Source organism: Rosa chinensis, chromosome 6 (assembly GCF_002994745.2).
Source record: "Rosa chinensis cultivar Old Blush chromosome 6, RchiOBHm-V2, whole genome shotgun sequence".
In the NCBI taxonomy this organism is placed as follows: Eukaryota; Viridiplantae; Streptophyta; class Magnoliopsida; order Rosales; family Rosaceae; genus Rosa; species Rosa chinensis.
In genome coordinates this window covers 50,339,856-50,362,152 of record NC_037093.1, presented here as the reverse complement: position 1 = coordinate 50,362,152, position 22,297 = coordinate 50,339,856, and the positions used below count along the sequence as shown (strand labels likewise).

Below are 22,297 nucleotides of genomic sequence, written 5' to 3'. Positions count from 1 at the left end.
GGCAAAAACCGTCGGGGTTGTTGCAACCTTTGCCAATCCCAGAATGGAAATGGGAACATCTCACCATGGATTTTATTTACAAGTTACCTCGTACGCAGGATGGTAATGATGGTATTTGGGTGATTGTAGATCGACTCACCAAATCAGCTCATTTTCTGGCGGTTAAGGAAACCTTTAGTTTGGATAAACTGGCAAAGTTGTATGTGGACGAAATTGTAAAGCTTCATGGTGTCCCTGAGTCCATTGTTTCTGATCGTGATGCTCGATTCACATCAAAGTTTTGGAGGAAAGTTCACAAATTTATGGGAACAAAATTACAATTTAGCACTGCTTTCCATCCTCAAACTGATGGACAATCTGAGCGGACTATACAAACTTTGGAAGACATGTTGAGGGCTTGTTCTCTACAATTTAAAGGAAGTTGGGATAAGCACTTGGCTTTGATGGAGTTTGCATATAACAACAGTTACCATTCGAGTATTGGTATGGCTCCCTACGAAGCTTTGTATGGGAAACAGTGTAGGACCCCCTTGTGTTGGGATGAAGTGGGAGAAAGACAACTTATTGGTCCAGAGATCGTTGAAATCACAACAAATAAAGTCAAAGTGATCAGAGAGAAACTCAAGACGGCTCAAAGCAGACAGAAGAGCTACGCAGATAAACACAGGAAGCATCTTGAATTTCAAGTTGGTGATTGGGTATTTCTGAAGTTATCTCCTTGGAAGGGTGTGGTAAGGTTTGGTAAACGAGGAAAACTAAGTCCAAGGTATATTGGTCCCTATGAGATTGTGGAACGAATTGGTCTGGTTGCTTACCGCTTGGCTTTACCTCCACAACTATCTCAAGTACATGATGTATTCCACGTCTCCATGCTTCGCAAGTACATCACTGATCCTTCACATGTGTTACCAGCTCAACCCATTACACTTACAGAAGATCTAACATATGAAGAAGAACCAGTACAGATCCTTGATCGTCGTGAGCAAGTACTCCGAAGTAAGATTATACCTTTGGTTAAGGTATTATGGAGGAATCACCTGTTTGAAGAAGCTACTTGGGAACCAGAGGATCAAATGAGGCAACAGTATCCACATCTTTTTTCTTGACAGGTATAATTTCGAGGACGAAATTTTATAAGGAGGGGAGATTGTAATGCCCCGTACCTATTAATTACTTTTTACCGTGGTTGACCGAGGAGTGACTTTTTCTTTAGTCCGGTAAATTAGGAAATTTATTTGAGATTGTCGTAGAATACGCAAAATCGAGTTCGTGGACACGTAGTTTGTTTAAATTGGATTTATATCGGAAAAGTTATGACCAAAAATAGAAATTTCTATTTTTGGCATGACTTTTGTTTGTGAGTTTCTTTTAGTAGAAAGCAAGAAATAAAACAGATGGAAGAGAGAGAAAGGGAAAGAATCAGAAAAAAATTAAAAGGAAAGAGAGAGAGCACGGGTAGAACCCGAGTCACCCCCTCCCATTTTCTTTTTTCTTCTTCCGTCGCTGCTCTTCCCTTCTCCGGCGAATTCGTCGCCGTCCGGCCACCCCAAGACGCATCGTTGGGCACGGCGTGATCCTCTCTTCCTTCTCCTTCTAGCTATGTAAGTTTTTCACCATGGGTATCATTAGTTTTTGAGTTTTGAAGAGAATTTGCAGAAAAGGGGAAAACCGGAGTTTAGCTCCCATCTCGGTTTTCCGGCGATTTCCGGTCGAATTTCTTTGGGTTTTGGTTGTTGGTGAGTTGCTGAATGAGTCCCTAACCTTGTTGCAGCTTGTTTTGGGCTGTGGAGGAAGAATTGAAGGTGTTTGGGGACGTGAACAGTAGCGTGAACAGTTCCATCCGAGTTCTTGAGTTTGGGTTTGGAATTTCCAGCTTTTTCTGCTTGTTTTGGATGTGATTGCAGGTATAGAATTGTTGGGGGTGTTGTGGAGATAATTTTGAGCTAAATAGGTTGACTGGAATTGGATTCCACCTTTGATGTTTTGTGTTAAACTTGAGGATTGTTTGGTTTGAGTTTTTTTTTGGAATTTTGGTGTAGTTATTGTTATTTTGGATAGTATGGATTATAAATTTTATGGGTGAATCTCTTGATAATTTACTATCAATGTTATTGTGAAATTGTTCTATTTTGTGGAGGAGTTTGGAATGGAGATTGTGTTTTGGAAAAGAAAATTTAGAGAGGAGTTAAATTTTAGAGATGGAATTGTGAGTGGAAATGGGGAAAATTAAGATTGAATGTGGAAATGTTTGGAAAGGATTTTTATGGTAATTGGTGGTATTTTTGTGATGAAGGAAGTGAGATTAAATTGATTTAGTTATCGAACGGTCCTTGTGAAGGTTTAGATTAAGTGAAGTCATTGAATGGTTAAGGAATCGATTGAGTGGTTATGAGTTAGAGGGCATTGAGATTGTAAGGAATTATAGAATTTAATTCCGAATAGAAGTGTGGAATTTTATAATAATTTGTGATTAATAGACGCTTATTCCGAGGGGAATGGGTTGTTTTGAGAGTATTTCATTGTATGGTCAATTATATCCTATTCTATTGTGACAGGACGTACTGAGCCCTCGAGCGAGGAGGACACAGACAGGCAGCAGGGTTAGCTGCGGGATTTACTTGTGAGTGGACCTTTATTTTTATTTAAATAATTCATGCAGCATGGTATTAAATTTTGAAATGTGATTTTATGGAAAGAAAAGGATTAAAAAGGAAACAGTTGACAAGGAGGCCAGTTCGGCGCATGCGTATCTTACCTAGTTGGCAGTCCCTTCTAGGTAATAGTCTGGTCGGCAGTCCCGTCCAGACTACAGCTCGGTTGGCAGTCCCATCCGATGCGTCATCTGGTTGGCAGTCCCTTCCAGATGACTTGATGTAGTTAGTCGGCAGTCCCGTCTACTACCTGTGGCTAGTTGGCAGTCCCAACTAATCACCGCCTCCTACTCCGGTTGGCAGTCCCTTCCGATGCGTCATCAGGTGGCAGTCCCTCCCCGATGGCATGAGATGCCTTGGAAGTAGTCCTTCCTAGTCATCAAATGAGTTTCATGGAAAAGGATTTGAGTTGGAACTTCATAGGATTTGGCTGCATGATGGTTTTGTTAAAAAGAGAAATGGGGAAGCATACCATAAATTGTTTTGACTCTCAATTCAGTTTTGTCCACTCACTCTAATGGATTTTATATGTTTTCCCCTGGGCCCTTCGTTTTCAAATGCCCAGATTTCAGATTTGCAGAGATTGCGTCCAGGCTCAAGAACTTGGGAATCAGCGCTTCCGTTTTTGTCCGTAGGTTATTACTTAACCTACCTTGTATGATATCGGCTTAGTTTAGTGTTGCTCTGATAAACCTTTTCTTTGAAGTTTGATGGATGTTGTTGTATGGGTTGTTGTTGCTTACGGAGGATTATGTTGGAATTTGAGCTTTTCGGATGTAATATATGTGCATGGATTGTTAATTTGATATAGTAGGTTGAGTAGAAGTTGTAGTTAAAATTATGTCCAGGTTTGTGAAATTTTGGGTAGCCCATTTTTAGGGGAGGTTCTGCCGAATTTTTCGGTAGGATTTCGCTTAAAGTGGGCCCCGCAGGCTCGTATCCAGGTAATAGGGGTGATTCCTGGGTCGGGTCCTGTCAATAATTGCCTGGAGGTGAGTGGTTATACTGATGCTGATTGGGCTGGTTGTATTACTGATAGGAGATCGACCTCAGGTTACTTTACATTTGTTGGAGGGAACCTTGTCACTTGGAAGAGTAAAAAGCAAAAAGTGGTGGCGAGGTCGAGTGCAAAGGCCAAGTATAGAGGAATGGCTCATGGAGTATGTGAGTTGTTATGGTTACGTAACTTATTGCGTGATTTGGGGTTCAAACCAAAACGAGCTATGGAGTTGTTTTGTGATAACAAAGCAGCTATTGAAATTTCACATAACCCAGTGCAACATGATCGTACGAAGCATGTGTGTGATGCCCCGGAAATTTGTAATTATTTTCTGAGGAATTTCCGGAATCTAATTTATGGTTGTTAGACGGTTTCGTGGCTCGTGGATGGAGCGGAAGCGTTTCGGACGAATTTCTATTTGAAAAGTATGACTTCAGGGGGTTCTACAAAGGTTGACTTTTTATTCGTTGGGATTCTCCGAAAACTTTCTTCACGAAAGTTGTAGAGCGCGTAGATACGAGTTCGTGGACATGTGGAATGCGAGAATCAGAGTTCGTATGAGAAAGTTATGGCGATTGGAAGGAATTTCCATTTTGGTATAAATAGAAGTTTCCCAAGTTGGAAACTTACTATTTTCATTATTTCCGTTTCTGGAAACTCACTTCCTCTCTCTTCTCTCTCGTTCGCACCTTCAGAATCAAAGATTTTCGACTGACCCGACCCGAACCCGGTGACCCGACCCGGCTTTTCCGGCGAACTGCGGCGGTCTCCGGCCGTGAAACTTCGTCAGCTGGTTCGCCTCCTCCGTCCGGTCATCCCTGTGGTGTTCTCTAGTGAAGAGATCCACCGGGTGCTGCGCTGCAAGGCTGTGCAGTTTGAGTTTTCGGACCCGGCCGGAAAACACAACTCCGGCGACTTCGTGGCTTCATGCTTTCTTGGTTGAGCTCAGAGCAGCCTCGTTGATCGATCCTTGGTGGTTGTTTGGATCGATTCACGTGAAACTTCGATCAACTCGGATTGGATTACTGTTCACGACTTGTGAGGTAGTTTTCGACCCCTTAAGCTTGTTTTCTGACTTCGAGCTAGTTATGAGAATTCACAAGCATGCTTAGACGAAGAACTTTGATGTTGGGAGTTTTGGGAAATATTGAGTTTTGGCCGGCGGCGGTGCACCACCGTCTGTGGTGGCGTTCCTGCAGTGTTCCGGCCACTTAAGGAACTGTTTTTGGTATTATATATGTTCTACTCGTTGATACGAGCGTTTCGATATATAATATGCAAATTTTGGAGTTCGTATGGAATTGTTATGATTTTTGCAGTTTCATACCGATCGATTATTCTATCCGTGAGGATTTGAGCATCCGATTGACTTGTGGTTTGGTCACATCGATCGTGGACGTATTCCAGAGACTTTGGGAGGTCTCGGATGTGGTTTCGCCTCGATTGGCGCCACTTTGGGGGATTTTAGTTCAAAACAGGGGTTTCGGACTTAAATTAGTTATGAATCGTTACTGATTTGAGATCATTGGTGAATAGGTGCTTCTAAAAGGTGAATTGGACGAGTTGTTGGTGATAGTGTTAGTTCGGTTCTGTATAGAAGACGCAGCGGGATTCTGAGGTGAGTAATCTCACGAAGTTCATTCACGAACGGGAATACCTTATTGTTTTGAGAGTTATTAGTTAACTGCAAACTATAGTTGGTATTAGTGGTATTTTTGAGTAGATGACTATGTGTGTATATATATATATATATATATTATGGGATGTATATATATACATACGTATTCATGTATTAGTAGATATATATTTACGTGAAATATATATGTTTTGGGTGGTTTGTGGATTTATGAAAACAATATGCATGAAATGATGCTTTTTATTGTTTTGGGGTGTGGCTTTTGGAAAACAAATGATTTGTGGAAATGATTGATTTCGATTTGTTTTGAAAAGCATTGAGATTTGAGAAAAGTGTTGAGATTTGGGTATGAAAACAATAGGCATGAATTGATGCTTTTTATTGTTTTGTGTTATGGCTTTTTTCGGAAAACAATGTTTATGGAAATGTTGATTTCGATTGTTTTCAAAAGCGTTGCGATTTGTGTAACACTTTGGGTCCTGTGCGACTCCTTTAATGATTTGCTCCAAGGGACAGTGCGTCCCGAGGATCGAAGGTCTAAGACCTTGGGCAGAATCTCAGGTGACCACGTCTTTGGCCGGACGAGTGGTTACGTTTTCAGTTAGAGCTCTAATCTGTCTGCCATATAGGTAATTCATGGGGTAACGGGAATTGGTTATTTACAACTCATGACATTACGTATTTTTAGGGAACAAGGTGTGAGTTGCTTCCTTATTAATGGTTTTTAAGGGGACAAGGTGTGAGTTGTTTTCCTTATTAACGTTTTGATAGAAATCAAGGTGTGAGTTGCTTTCTATGGTACGATTATGGTACATTTGATAGAATTCAAGTGTGAGTTGTTTTCTATGTTTTACTGATAGAAATCAAGGAGTGAGTTGCTTTCTATGTTTTATTGATAGAATTCAAGTGTGTGTTGTTTTCTATGTTTTACTGATAGAAATCAAGGTGTGAGTTGCTTTCTATGTTTTATTGATAGAATTCAAGTGTGAGTTGTTTTCTATGTTTCGTTTTAAAAGGAAACAAGGTGTGAGTTGCTTTCTTTTATTTCGATTTGGAAGGAAATTAAAGTGTGAGTTATTCTCCTTATTTTGGCGTGAGTTGTGCATGTGTGTTTTGAGTTACTCATACGGGCTTGCAAAAGCTTACCGGGTTTGTTGTGTGGCAACCCGGTACACTATTCAAACGGTGTAGGGGTTAATCCTACAGGTTAGGATAATCGGGGCTGAAGCTGAGGTAGCGCTTTTGCAGCTTTACGGTAGGAAGCCATTTTTGTAACTTTACCATCGATAAGGACTTCCGTTGTATAGTTAACTCTGAGCAGCATTTACGTTTTATTTTGTTGTTGACAATTTAATTCGTATGCTTGTGTAATATATTACTCTATGGACGAGTGTATATTAACTTTGAGGGTTCAATACATTATTATCTGTGTAAGTTAAAGGAAAAAAAAGATTCCAGGTTTTTTGTATTGATGACTGGACGTTCACGCATATATAATTATGGGGTTATATATATCGATTTTCATGTGTGTAAAATCAGGGGCGTGACAATGTGGAAGTTGACCGACACTTTATCAAGGAGAAGTTGGATGCAAATCTGATGGCCTTCCCATTCGTACTAACCGAGGAGCAGTTAGCAGATGTTCTGACTAAGGGTGTATCAGTTAAGGCATTTCATGACTCACTTAACAAGTTGGGCATTCGAGATGTGTATGCTCCAACTTGAGGGGGAGTGTTGTGAGTCATAAGTTATTTGAGGAATACTCGTAGGAATAGGATTATATCAATTGTATAGAATCAAGATTAATTACTTTCCTTGTTAGTCTAGAATTAGGGTTGTATGAAGTTGTATAAATATGCCTCTGTACAAGATATAAAATATAAGTGAGAATTCATCCTCCAAAGCTTCTTGTTCTCTAAAGCTTCTTGTTCTCTTAGTTTCAACTGTTACCTTAGCCTGGTCTTTTCTAGGCCTCATTCTATCATGATATTGAGCCAAGTTGCCCAAGAACAATCAAACTGTTCGTAGCTCTAATTGCTTGATCGGATGTTAGGACGATGGTTTGTCCTTGGGAGTTCATGGGCGGCCTCGACGCTGCCTTGCCTTCTCCTCCACCAGCCCCAAAGGCACGCACCTCTGCATCAATTCTTTCCAACTCGAATGAATCTTCAATTCCTCTTAGTCAATTACCTGCTCCTGTCATTTGAGGGGATAAAATCTATGTTAAGATCAATTAATCCCTATATCAAGAGCAATTGAAGAACTTTAAAACCAACCTTATTGGTCGATTATTGCTACGAAAGGGTTCAACACCACTAAAGACTGCTACCCTGAAAGGATTGCTTGCTGCTTTATGGCACCCTTCAGAGCCATGGCGTTTGGTACCTCTTGGTAAGGGTTACTTTGACATCCATTTTGCCACAGAAGAAGACCTTCGTAGGGTTTGGGGTGGAGGTACTTGTACCCTCCCTGATGGAATTTTTCGTCTAACGCAATGGAAGCCAGACTTCGTCCCGGGCGATACTCTTCCACAGACACATGCCCAAGTTTAGGTCAGATTATATGGTTTGAGTCAAGATTATTGGCATCAGCAGCATCTAATGGAGATTTCTAGGGGTGTGGGCACTCCATTGCAGATTGATAAAGCTACAAAAGAGCGGCAATTCGGGTATTTTGCTCAAGTCTTGGTAGACGTGGATCTCGCTGGTGAATTACCTTCGTCTTTGATGGTTGAGCGGGAGACTCATTGCTTCCCCATTGAAATTGTTTATGAGAATTTGTGTACTCATTGTGGGATGGTCGGTCACATGGCTGATCACTGCAAACATTTGAACGGTTCCAAAATGGTGCCCAATGCTCAAGGGAAAAAACTTGTGCAGAAATTTGATCGTGTCTCACGTCAAGAGTATCGACCCAAGCAGGCTTCCAACAAGAACATTGTTTCTGATCACCAAAATAAGACTATTCCACCAGCGCCTCCTGTTCATGAGGTTATTCCGACGTCAATAGAACCGATTGTTCCTACCGAAAACCATTCAGGAGAACATAGAATTCAAACCAATATTGGTGCCTCTCCTGCTACTACTGATTGTGCAGTGGCCCAACTGGCGCAATCTGTTATTGAAGAGGCGGTTATGGAGGAGTTGGATGTCATTGCTCAACGTGTTGTGGATGAGCCGTCTAACCAATTGCTTTTACAAAACACTAGTATTGAGGAGTGTGAGGATGATTCTAGCTCTAATGAGGCTGAGGAGCCAGAACCAATTGTTCATGCGTTGGTGCCTTATAACTCAAGTGGTCAAGATTGGAATGATCTGATTGAGGAGGACCAAATTCCTACTCGAAGTCAGAATAATTTTTCTGAAATTAGTCAGACTCCGGTTACTCCTCCCAGAGGACAGGTAGAAATGGTTGCTGTGAATTCCTTGTTGAAAGGTGATGGTAATACAGGACTAGAAGATATGACCCTTGTTCTTTCCAAAGGGCAGAAAAAGAAACTACTAAAAAAGAAAAGAGATGGACAACAGCCAGAAGAGGGCATTGTGGACCATTACCCCGCTAGAAATAGGGGTCCTCCCCAAAAGCTTAATTTATGAAGATTATCTTTTGGAATATTCGGGGTTTAGCTAATGCTCCTACAAGAACTGCTCTTCGTAGTTTGATTAGAAAGCACTCCCCTGATTTCCTTTGTTTATCGGAACCAATGACATCTTTGACGCGTATTCCTGATTCTTTTTGGAGATCTATTGGTATGCAATTGGTAGGTGTCAATGATCGAGGTCAGTTATTTCCTAATATTTGGGTTTTTCATTCGACAAACATATCACCTCCTACTATGATATCTTCTTCTAGTCAACATCTGTTTGTGCAGTTTTTTGTTGGTGGTATTGCTCATGGTCTAGTTTTTGTCTATGCGGCAACAACTAGTGTGGCACGTCGTCCTTTATGGTCCGCACTTGAACAAATTAATACAAGCTTCTCGGGTCCTTTGCTGTTAGTTGGTTATTTCAATGCAATCTTAGGAGCCCATGAAAAGACTGGTGGTAGGCTGCCTACTCGTGTTTCCTGTGACGACTTTCAGACTATGGTGGATGTGTGTCATTTGACACAAATTGATCTTAAAGGGTCACCGTTTACATGGACAAATGGTCGAGGAGTTGGCTCACATATTGAAATGTTGTTGGACATGTGCTTTTGTTCTATTCCATGGTTAGACTCTTGGCCGATGACTAGTTATTCCACTTTGGTTCAGCACTCTTCTGATCATAATCCTCTCTTGATTTCTTTCACCAACTATGTTGCACAAGGCCCGATTCCTTTCCGTTTTCAGAAGATTTGGTTGGGGCACTCAGATTTTCTTAAAATTATTCACGCCGCATGGCAATCCTTTGAGGTATGTGGTTGTCCTATGTTTATTCTGCAAAGGAAGCTTAAACTTTTAAAACCTATTCTCAAGGAGTGGAATGTTAATGTCTTTGGTAATATTCATATTGCTGTGGATAGTACATGCGCTGCACTTGAAAAAATTCAACTAGCCATATCTCTTGATGGGCTTACTGAAGTGTGTCATGTTGAGGAAATTTTAGCCGAGGATGCTTTGTCGAATGCTTTGTTGGTTCAGGAAAAATTCTGGGCAGAGAAGGCTAGGGTGAGATGGGTCAGGGAAGGTGACAGAAATTCTGGCTATTTCCATACTTTGGCAAAAATTCGAAGAGCACGCTCCTCTATCACTTCTCTTCGCATTGGGAATGACTTGGTGGATGATGTTAATATTTTGCGTGATCATGTCGTTTAACATTTCACAAGTGCCTTTTCAGAGGATGGAAATATTGATGATACAGGTTTGGTTGAAAATCTCATTCCTTCAATGGTTTCGGATTCAGAAAATTGCTCTTTACTTGCTATTCCTTCTGCTGAAGATGTCAAAAATGTTGTATTTTCCATGAATGCTGATAGCGCCCCAGGTCTGGATGGTTATACTGGTCATTTTTTTCAGGCTTGTTGGGATGTTGTTGGGTTGGATGTGGTCCGTGCTGTTAGATCTTTCTTTCAGTAAGGTTATATATTGCCCAATCTAAATTCCAGCTTTGTGGCGCTCATTCCAAAGGTTCAAAAGGCTAATGTTATCACTCAATTTCGGCCCATTGCTATGGCTAATTTTTCTTTTAAAATTATTACTCGCATACTAGCAGACCGTCTTGCTCCTATTGCTTCTAGGATTATATTGCCAAACCAATTTGCTTTTCTGAAAGGAAGACAAATCTCTAATTGCATCTTTCTAGCTTCTGAATGTGTTAACTTGTTGGATAATAAATGTCGTGGAGGGAATGTTGCTATTAAGTTTGATGTAGCAAAGGCCTTTGATACTCTGAATTGGGACTTCCTTCGAAGGGTTCTTAATGCTTTTGGTTTTCATGCAACTTTCGTAGAATGGATTAGTTTTATATTGGCTTCAGCTCGCCTCTCCATCTTATTTAATGGCTCTCCAGTGGGATTTTTGGTTGTAGCCGCGAAGTTCGACAAGGTGATCCACTGTCTCCTCTTCTCTTTTGTCTTGCTGAAGAGGTTCTTAGCCGTGGTATCTTGCTTCTGGTTGATATGGGGCATGTCCAAGCTATTTCCTCTCCTCGTCCTGTGAAAGTCCCTTCTCATGTCTTATTTGCCGATGATATAATGGTTTTTTGTAAGGGCGATAAAAGAAGCCTACTAAATCTTATGGCTTTCTTTGAGGAGTACGGCCTCAACTCGGACCAGTTGGTGAACAAAACCAAGGCTCATGTTTATTTGGGCAAGTCAGTTGTTCATCGTCGTACTCTAATATATTCTTGGTTGGGTGTTCCAGTGGGTAAATTGCCCTTCATGTACCTTGGCGTGCCAATTTTTGCTGGCCGACCAAAGCGAATTTATTTCCAAGTCTTGGCTGATCGAATTCGTAATGTTATGTCTCAATGGAGAGGGCATTCTCTCTCCATGGCAGGACGGGTAACTCTGGTCAATTATGTGGTGGTTAGTATGCTTTCCCATTGTTTCACAATTTATGCTTGGCCAAGGACTGTATTGCAACAAGTTTGAAATTGGATGAGGAATTTTATTTGGACCGGCAATGTGTCTTCTAGAGCCTATCATCCAGTGTCTTGGAAAAAGTATTGTGCTCCGTTGAAGGAGGGTGGTCTTGGAGTTCGTAATATTAGGGCTCTTAATAAAGCTTTCCTCCTAAAAAAATTTTGGGATTTCTTAACTAAGTCTACACCAGCGGCTGCTTTTTTTTCTGCTCGGTTTCTTCAACATTCAGGTCAGCCATGTCCTTACTATAAAAAATCATCTCTTTGGCATGGCATGCGACCCTTGTTTATGAATATTTTCTATAGCTCTAAATGGTTAGTAGGCAATGGTCGTTCAATTGATTTTTGGCATGGTAATTGGCTTAATGGTTCAGTTGTTGACAAATTGGGTATTGACCATCAACTTGGCAAGTTATTATGTGCCAAAGTTTATGATTTCATCAAAGATGGCTCTTGGTATTGCTCTACTAATTTATATGCTGATCTTGCTACACTTTGGTCAGAAATTTCAGCTATTAGACTTCCTTATTCAGACATGGAGGATAGGCTAGTGTGGTTGGATTCTTCTGATGGGAACTTATCTTTATCTATAGCCTATGAGTTGAAGAGGAGTAAACAAGCAATTGTTCCTTGGGATAGATGGGTTTGGCGTCAGTGCTTTCACCCTCGAAACTCTGTTACGTTATGGAAATTTCTTCATGGTAAGCTTTTAACATATGATCTCTTGCTTCAACGAGGCTTTTCTTTTGCTTCTATGTGCTCCCTCTGTCATGCATCGGTTGAGACAGCCCACCACCTTTTTTTTTAGTGCTATTTCTCTATGAAGGTCTGGTCCGCAATTTTATCTTGGTTTAAAGTCACTACTCTTTTCTTGGATATATCCGCTTTGGTACTCAATTGCAATTGCTTTGGTGGGGAATGATGGGAGCTGGCTTCTACTCTCTTTGGAATGCTAGAAATTCTATTCGTTTTGATGAGCGTCGCTTAACGGTTGGTTATTTGATTCACTCTATCAAGCTACAAATTCGAGAGGTTGACTCTTAGGGTTTTGGAATTATGCGTAACTCAGTAGATGAGCTTTGTATTTTTAGTGCTCTTGGAATCAGTGGTAGAGCCTCAAGAATACATCAAATTCATGAAGTAAATTGGCTTGCTCCTTGTGCTTTTCAATTAAAGGTTAATACTGATGGTGCTGCTCGTGGGACGCCAGGGCTTGCAGGCTATGGAGGTATTTTTCGTGATCACTTGGGCAATTTTATGGGTTGTTTTGCTGGTTCCATGGGTATTGCTACTGCCCTAGAAGCAGAGCTTCAAGCCATTATTCATGCAGTTACAATAGCATCAGGAAAAGGATGGAATTCTCTCTGGATTGAGTGTGATTCAGCGATAGCAATTCACTTTCTTGCCACTAATAATTACTCAGTCCCTTGGCGTCTATCTGTTGATTGGGTCAATTGTTGTACCATTCTCTCCTCTATGCAGATACGTTTTTCACATATTTATCGAGAAGGGAATCAAGTGGCTGACTGCTTAGCTAACTATGGGGTAGATCATGAGGGGCATTATTGGTGGGACTCTTGCCCTCCTTGTGCTTCGGCTGCCTTTGTTCACAATCTGCAAGGTTTACCGAATTTCCGTATTAGCTAATTTTGTGGTGCTTGATAGACTTCATGAAAAGGTGGGTTTGGGTTATGGTGATTTTTGCTGCATGGTTGCTGATGAACTATAGGTGTGTTCCATATATGTAGTTGTTGCGTGGTCACATATATTTGCATGGTTACTGCATGTCCTTCTTCTTTCCATCAGTTTGTAACTATTGCTTACTGCTCACTTTGAGTACTTTACTTCATTTTGTTCTCAGAGAGGTTTTGGTTCATGTCCCCCTCTCTCTTCTTGTAATTTCTTTTCTTTTATTAATAACATAAAATAGAGAGATGGGCGGTGGGTTCCCGGTTGTGATTGCCCCCTTTCTTTCGAGATTGTGGGTGGGTGCCAATCACTTCAAATCGGCTATCGCATAGGAACTAATATCGCCTAATCCTCTATTTAATTTAAAATAAAAAAAATAAAAAATCAGTTTTAACTAACAAAATATTTTCTCTTAATAATAGTATAGATAAATACTGGTCAATATGGAAGGTCTCAAGAAAACTACAAAGCCATATACCTTCAATAGTACAAAGGAATTGCCCCACCCAATAGTCCTCAACAGTCATTGCTTTGGGCCTCTCAATCACTGTGGGCACCCAAAGCCCAACTTTCATTCATCTGTTCTTCCTAGCCCGAAGGACATACCGTAATCTCAAAACGCCAGCCCTCTGGCGACGTAGACACGATGGCCCCGAGTCAGTTCTGGTCCGCACACGCCCATCCATTCCAGAAGACCCGATCGAGATCAAAATACATTGCTGCAAAAACACCGCCGCACCTGCAGACCATCTCGCCACCCTTCTGCAGATCGGAGCTCCATGCCTCTCGCCGGCCTGCTCGGAGCACAAGACCCGTGCCTCAGCATGATCGACTGTACTGCTTTTCCACCCCCTGAGTCCGGCGAGAGTCCATCAACCAATTTTCCGACATCCTAAGCCGCTCTCTATGTGGCCGGGCCCGACACGGATCAACAGCAACATGCATCCCTACTATCATGCACCGGAAGGCCACACCGCCCACCAACAACGAACGCCGGAGTCCGGAACTCGCTCGGGAATCCAGAAGTTTTCTATCGATGTATCCAATCCGACAAGGAGCTGAGATTGGCTTAGTAAACCGATGAACCAGAAGAAAGTTTCTCTAAGCCTGAGAAGATTGCATTCGCAACTTGTTGATGGTAAGCTAATAACCCAGACAGTATAATGATGACCACTGCTCCTAAACTCTCAATTCACGAATCAAAATATTAGTCATATAGTAATCCCTACGCTCTCTTCGAAAAAGATAAAAAATATACAGCAACGAAAGTAAAGTTTCTGAAGAACAGTCTTTATGCTCTGGATTCTCTGTAATTTAACATTGCGTAATTTGTTTATTCCAGTGGCCAATTGCGCGCTCAGTGAAGTTCAAACTTATGTTTACATACTTCTGAATTATCTAGACTGGGATGAACCTCACCGATTGTCTGTTTGAAATCCATACCAACTAAGCAGAGAGAGTTCAATGTACGTGCCAGATGGGCCTGTATCTGCTTCAGCCTATCACTCTGCAAAAGAAGGAGATAAATGAAAAACTGGTAAGCATATATAAAATGCAAACTTAGACTCTCAAGAAATGTGGATAGGGTTTATTCAAAAAAAAGAAATGTGGATAGGGTGTGTAAACAGAAAAAAGAGCACTCAACCGACCTCTGTTAATTTGGAGTGCCTGGAGCAGCCTGTGCAATTCTTCAAGTCTTCTCAAAGCAAAATCAGTTTCATCCACAACTATTTTAGAAGAAATGCAACTTGTGCTTCCATTAATTTCACTTGAAATGATTCATGTTTTATCAAAAATAAAAGAATGCATATAATTATGATTTCGTGCTCACGATCCTTGCACATAGGATAATTAGGTGGTTTAGTACTAGTGCATGACTGCCCATACAATCTTTGCATGATCGAAAGATGAAGGTAGAAACTCCTATAAAATTCCCCCAACCCAATCCCAATCCCAAATCCAAATTCATATACTGATCCATCGATTCATCTGTGTATTGCTTGCGTAGAGAACGATGTGGCTTTTGTCGTCACTGCTCTAGGTTTGGTCTTCAGTCTGACGTCATCATATACACCCTACCAATACCTGTTGTTTGTTCAACGGTGGCCAATGTCTGTTTGTTATGATATCAACTGCCCTAACACTTCCCCTCCAATCATCACGGTACACGGTTTATGGCCATCGAACTATAATCGACCTCGCTTGAAGTGCTCTGGCGTTGTGACATCTAGTGAAACACTGGTAACACATATTATTATGCGATTATATGTTTAGTAACTTTTTAGCTTAGTTTCTAAAGATCATATCTTATTTTTGTGCAATATTTAGATGAGTCACCAAACAGTACTAAAAGCAAACTTGGATCAACATTCTTGGTCGGATGTGGAGAAGGGAAACCATATAGGTTTCTGGAAGCATGAGTGGCAGGCTCATGGACAGTGTTTAGACACCGTCTTTCCAGTTTCCACATACCAAATATTTCCAATGGTGTCGCGATATGTGGAAGAAAAACGTGATAGGCGAGATCCTTGAAAGAGTCGTCCATCATCCCAGGACCCAAAAAGTATAGCTTGTCCGCCATAGAAAATGCCATCAGAGAAAACACTTCGCATGACCCTTATATTGGTTGTGCGTGCCCAAAGTTCATAAGATTACTACGGAAAATAACGTTGTTGATTGTAAATCTAAAACAAGTTGCCCTACGAACTACGGGTCCAGATACTATATTATAGGGATTATATCCCAACTAATAAAGCTAGGGTACTTAGTACGAGACCCTGCATGCATATACTATACTCAATTTGTTTAATATTCTAATCTTCGCTATATTAATAAATATATTTGAGTATCCCTCACTAATAAAGTCGGAGATAGTCCTGGAATTCACCCCTTCATAGTAGCATTGCAACTAGCTAGACAGTAGAAGTGCCTAGCTAGAGGGTCAGCATATACACGGTTATCCTGATCATGATCCGTGAACCAAGCTGCTGAATATGAACAAGCAGCTAGTACCTAATGGTTGTGCATTCCTACCATTAATTCATAACATATTCAGTTGTTTTTCCTAAATTCTACTTCGATCTGTTTGTCCTGGACAGCAAGACTTCGATCAATAGAGAGATTTCTGTTACTCTGATGGATGAAAATAAATCAAACTTACACCCTATATTTTCATATGATGATAAGTCTCCAAACTAACTTATAGTTGTACGATTGCTTTAGTTGTATACCAATAGAAAGACCTTCTAGCTACCACACTGTCGTTGGAGCTATAAATTTAACATCTGTAAATACTTGCCTTTATTAATCAATAACTCGTTACTTTTTTTGGATGAGAGTTTCTATTGGGACCTCCAAATCTGCTCACTTGACCTCACTCTATTATGAATTATTAAATGACATATATAATCTACTATAAAATGACTATTAAGGACAATAATTATACCAACAAAATTGTTATATTTATTTTCTCTAGACTTTCCAATTCAATAATATTATATTGCATTCTTTATTATTTTCCCTATCTATTTTCATTTTCCAATTTCACTACATACTCATTAAAGCATTCATATATATTTAATAAGAAATAAAACTATGATTAAGATAAAAATGTATGATATGCATATTGGTCAGGGAGAACAAAATAAATTGTATTATGACCTAAATCTAAATCTATCCATTATATTTGCAAAAAGAAAAAAAAAATAGAGCTAGCAAATAAAAATAAATAAAAAAATATTTAAATAATTAATCATGAGGTACAAAAAATAGAGAAACATTAAGTAAAAATGATCAATCTGTTTTTTTTTTTTTTTTTGCACAGCTAAAAAAGAAAAAGTAAATAAAAAAATCACATAATAGTTTATGTTATTTTATTTTTATTAATTTTTAAAACTCAATACCTTGTGTTTGATTTTTTTTTTTTATTGGCTAAGAGATTTATGTTGTCTGATTAAGGAATGGAGATGTAATAAAGATTTATAGAGTAATTAAATCATTGAAATGACTAAGTTTTTTATTATAACGATCTTAGTTTGTTTGTAAATTATATGTGTGAGGTTATTTGAGGAACTTTAGTGATGTTTAATGAGTAAATTTAGTATTTAAAAATTTGATAGGAGGTGTAAAAAGCATAGATGTCAAGTGAGTAAATTTGAAGGTTCCAATAGAAAAACTCTTTCTGGATTAATAATGAGTTTCCTTTTTTCATATATCAGACTGTGTATGTTGCTAAATTCCTGATCATAAACATTAGCAGATTAAAAGTTACATCTATGAAAAAGCATGCTGAAAAAAAAAAAAAAAAAAAAAAAACTGTAGACTGCTTCATGTCACTTGGAGCTACTCCATGTGTATTGCACTAATACAGCTCAAGTAGATATTCTCTGCTGTATAACTTCAATATAGTATGATCCCTAATATTCAAGAATCGAAAACACAAACGAAAGCAACCCACAAGAAATTGTAATTGAAATTTATACCACAAGACATGATGAGCAGAACTAACTTGAGTTATAGTACAACTGTACCAGTTATTTACATAAACAGAATTACTACTTATTAGACCTTACATTGCTGGCACTAGAGTAATACATTTATTCACCAAATAACAAGAAACTAGAGGAAATGCAAGACTCTTTCAATTTTGGAGAAGGGATTTAGTTATTAAACCCCTTTTTTTATTTCAGCCACTTCTAGTTATGAAAATTTGCCAATTTATTGATGGTTACCGTACTGAACGGCTCAGAAAGGCAACTCCGGGGCCTGGCTGATGACAGTTCTTTTGCCACAAAATGCATGGTTGGTCGTGAATCCGGATTAGTGCTGGTGCAGGCCAAGGCCATTGTTAACAAGGAAACCACTCGCACTGCTAATTGACTTGAAGGAGACCGAAGTCTTTGGTCTAGCAAATCTTTCAAAAGCATATCTCCATTTTCCGATAGAGAAGTCAGTAGCTCCCCTGGATGCCTTCCCATCATAATTTCTAATGCCACCACTCCAAAGCTGAATACATCACACTTATCTGTCACTTGCATTGTGAATGCGAGCTCTGCATGCTCATTAGAATAACAAAATCAACAAACATTTTCCCATCATATACCTATAGAAAACAATAATATATGCTAATAGGCAAGTATAAACATCTGTATAAATGAAAAACAAGTTTATAAGTTTATTGAATGAGTGATACCTGGAGCCATGTAGCCATAAGACCCCGCTACAGCAGTCCAGTTTGAGGAATCTGAGCTCAATAGTCTTGCTGTTCCAAAGTCTGATAGCCATGGCACGAAATCCCGATTTAATAATATGTTGCTCAACGTTATGTCGCGGTGAATGATTTGGTGAGAGCAGTCATTATGCAAGTGAGAAATAGCATGAGCTATTCCTTGCACAATTTCCACCCTTGTTCCCCAGCCAAGTACATCTACTTCGCCCTCCACTGCATACAATACCATTTTCAAACTGCCTCTCTCTGCATATTCATACACCAAGTACAAGCACCCCTTCCAGGAACAGAATCCATAAAGTTTTATTACATTTCTGTGCATCACTTCTGTCAATGTTCTTATCTCATTCTCAAAACTCTTGCGATTCAATTCTGTAATGTCGTCACTAGAATCTACTGACATATTCAATTTCTTAACTGCAACGACTCTGCCTCTGTCCAACACAGCCTTGTAGACACTTCCAAAACCTCCTCTTCCAATGAGGTACTTTTCATCAAAGTTCTCGGTGGCAGTGATGATTTCAGAAAATGTCAGTTTACCATGTGTTCCCCAAATAATTGAATCAAAACTTTTAGACACCTTAGGATGATCGATTTCTCCAAGCTTTGATTTCTTGCAGAACTTAAGGATTACAGCAGATATGGTCATCATCAGCAATAAACCACAAATGGGAACAAGGACGCCAACAAGAATTTTCTTGTTGGACTTTTTGGGACCCGAAGTGCATGAAGTTAGCCCCTCTGTTTCACCACATAAACCACTATTTCCAATGAAAGCATTATTCGGAAGCTTCTTTTGGAAAATGCCACCGGTTGGGATTGGACCTGTCAAGTTGTTGTAAGAAAAATCAATGCCGAGAAGACTAACCATTCTGGAATATGTTGATGGGATGTTTCCGGAGAGTTGGTTATGCGAGAAATTAAGAATCTCCAGCATTATAAGCTTGGCAAGGTTTAATGGTAGTGATCCCGAGAATGAATTGCTGCTTAGGTCCAACACGTACCGCAGGTACAGATTACCAGTCTCCTCAGGTATTCCACCTGATAATTTGTTATGGCTTATGTTCAAGCTTGTTAAGCTCTCAAACATCCGAGGGTCGACTGGTAATACCCCTGTAAAATTATTATCAGACAAATCAAGGTGCTCAAGCTTAGTCAATTTGCCTAGAACATGAGGGATAGTTCCCGTCAAGTGGTTCCTGCTGAGATTAAGAGTGAACAACAAGCTTAGATTCCCAATAGAAACTGGCAACTCCCCACTGAATTCATTAGAGCTTAGAGTTAGATACCGCAACTGTGTCAATTGCCCAAGTTCAAGTGGAATTTGACCAGAAATTCTATTTCCCTCCATCCGCATATCAGTGATATTCTTGCATTCTCCCCACTGTGGCGAGAGTTGACCAACAAACTTGTTGTTACTAAGGTAAATTACTGCAAGACTGGGATGAACACCAAATGCATTGCTAATGTTTCCGGTGAATTGATTCTCGTCAAGTCTGACTCTAGATAATGCAGAACAGTTTCTCAAGCAATCAGGTAACGGCCCTGTGAAGTCGTTGAATTGCACTAAGAAAAGCTTCAAAGAAAATCCACTACACAACCCTGGCGGCAATTCTCCAGAGAAGCTGTTCCATGCGAAACCAACAAATGTCAAGTTAGGACTATACTTCCCGAAATCACTGGGAATGCTCCCCGAAAACCTATTAATGTAAACGGCAAACCACTCTAGTTTTCTGAGGTGAGAAATAGTTTTCGGCAACTCCCCTTCAAGTTGGTTTGTGCTGACATCAAAGTTAACCAAGGAACTCATGTTTCCAATCTCTGGGGGAATTGGGCCGGAGAGGTAGTTTCTCGAAAGATTAAAAGTTGTCAGATCTTTCAAGTTTGCCATCTCCAAGGGAATTGGGCCAGAGAAGTTGTTTTCGCCTAGCCAGATGCGATCAAGTTTTGTCAACAGGCCAAATTCTGGTGGAATATTCCCATTGAAGCTATTGTCTTCCATACAAATGATCTGAAGATTTGTGAGGTTCCAGAATTTCATAGGAATCGGGCCTGAGAGCTGGTTTCCCCCAAGGTACAATTCTCTCAAAACTTTCAAGTTTCCTATCTCTGAGGGAATTGATCCAGAGAAATTGTTTTGGCCCAGCCAAAGGATATCAAGTTTTGTCAACAGGCCAATTTCTGCTGGAATATTCCCGTTGAAGCTATTGGCTCCTATATCAAGGAGCTGAAGATTTGTGAGGTTCCAAAATTTCATAGGAATCGGCCCTGAGAGCTGGTTTTCCCAAAGACCTAAATATTTCAAAACTTTCAAGTTTCCTATCTCTGAGGGAATTGATCCAGAGAAATTGTTTTCGCTCAGCCAGAGGATATCAAGTTTTGTCAACAGGCCAATTTCTGGTGGAATATTCCCATTGAAGCTGTTGTTTTTGAGTTGCAAAGAGATCATCTTAGTCCAATTGGAGACCAGAGAAGGCAAGATTGGCCCAGTAAATAGATTATCAGATAACTTCAACTCCCTCAAGCTATTGAGATTGGACAAGGACATAGGCAGTTCCCCACTGAGTTTATTCACAGCCAAGTCCAAGTAAGTGAGGTTGGTACAAAGACCAAGCTCAGAAGGGATTGAAGAGTTCAAGGAATTCTCTCGAAGATCGAGGTGCTGAAGCTCTTTCAGTTGGCCTACAGAGGATGGGATTTTGCCTTCAAGGGAATTGTTAAAAAGGCTAATAAGTTGAAGACCAGATATCAAACCAATATCTTCTGGAAATGGACCACTAAAGTTGTTTGATTCCAAATAAAGGTGCTTAAGGTTGGGAAAGTTATATGGGAATGGTCCTTGGAATCGGTTGTCGGTCAGATTGAGAGATTCAAGCTTGACCAGGTTGGTAACTACCAATTTTGGTATTTGGCCAGTCAAAAGATTTTCAGACAAATCCAGGAAGGTCAAGTTCCTACATTCACATATAAATTCTGGGAATTCTGAATCTAAATTGTTCTCAGAAAAATCAAGGTACCTCAACAAAGGAAAGCCTGAAAATTTAGACCAGTCAGGAGTGTCTAAGTGGTTACCTCCAAGAAGCAAATATTGTACCTTTTTGAGATTGTTCAGCTGATAGGGAATGGTACCATTGAGATAGTTGTTGTAGAGACTTAGAAACTGAAGCTCCGTTAACTTGCCCATTTCTGCAGGCACTTCTCGTTCCAAGGTATTGTTTCCCAAATCCAAGGTTGTGAGCTTGGTGAGGTTGCCAATGGCAGATGGTATAGGCCCTGAGAAATTGTTGCCATTCAGGTTGATATGCGTGAGATCGGGAAACTTGTCGAAGTTGAACTGTGTTAGTGCTGCAGTGATGTTGAAGTTTGCAAGGTGGATTTCAGAAACTGTGTTGGTATTGCGGTCGCAGACAATGGCAGTCCAGTTGCATAGGTGGTTTAGGTTTGTGAGCGACCATGAATTCAGAGAAGGTGGTGAAGAAGTAAAGCTGTTCTTCCATTTTAGGAGAGCTTCAGCTTGTATTCTTTGTGATGATGTGGCCTCCATTGGAAGCAAAAAGAGCAAGAAAATATGGAGGAGGAGGAGACGCAGAGGAGTCTCCTGAACTGCTTTCATGATGATGTGCTCGATCCAGTAAAGCTGCATAGAAGAAGGAGTCTACACCAGGAGATGATCAATGTTGAAGCAAGAGGTTGATTTTGTAAGTTCTCTTAATAGTTTTGAAGAGACTTAAAATGACTTGGGAAATTCATTTAGTAAGTAAGTCCACTTGACTTGTAGTTTTTCTTTTGAATACAATAGTAACTCCACTTATGAGTGCTCCGTGTTTCATGTTTTAACCGTTTGAAATTGTTAGCTAGTAAGAGCAGAAATTCCTAGGCAAAAACTACAGGTAAGTAAATACCACTTATGAGTCCACTTTCTTTACTAAATTAAGGTGTTTCATGTTTTAACCTTTTGAATTTGTTAGCTAAAGGAATCGCTAATATATGAGCGATTCCTTTTTTTGGCTAATTTGACGGATCGATTATTAG

At 40.0% G+C, this 22,297-nt stretch overlaps 1 protein-coding gene across 1 annotated transcript; it reads right to left on the bottom strand.

The window, feature by feature from the left end:
* Positions 1-17,536: 17,536 nt before the first annotated feature.
* On the bottom strand, positions 17,537-21,809 carry LOC112174799 (MDIS1-interacting receptor like kinase 2). The gene is made up of 3 exons (XM_024312611.2): positions 20,471-21,809; positions 18,230-20,110; positions 17,537-18,088 (listed from the first exon to the last, which is right to left on the bottom strand). Exons 1-3 carry the CDS (start codon positions 21,807-21,809, stop codon positions 17,733-17,735), a joined length of 3,576 nt encoding a protein of 1,191 aa, XP_024168379.1. The 3' UTR covers positions 17,537-17,732.
* Between the last annotated feature and the right edge of the window lie 488 nt (positions 21,810-22,297).

What these genes read in the sequence shown, in the direction of transcription:
- LOC112174799 (XM_024312611.2), bottom strand. Translation starts at nt 21,809, where the DNA reads ATGGAGGCCACATCATCACAAAGAATACAAGCTGAAGCTCTCCTAAAA. An exon ending in CCTTGATATAGGAGCCAATA is followed by an intron (nt 20,111 to 20,470) that starts GCTTCAACGGGA and finishes TTTCGAGAAACT; the next exon opens with ACCTCTCCGGCCCAATTCCC. An exon ending in TTATGGCTACATGGCTCCAG is followed by an intron (nt 18,089 to 18,229) that starts GTATCACTCATT and finishes ATGAGCATGCAG; the next exon opens with AGCTCGCATTCACAATGCAA.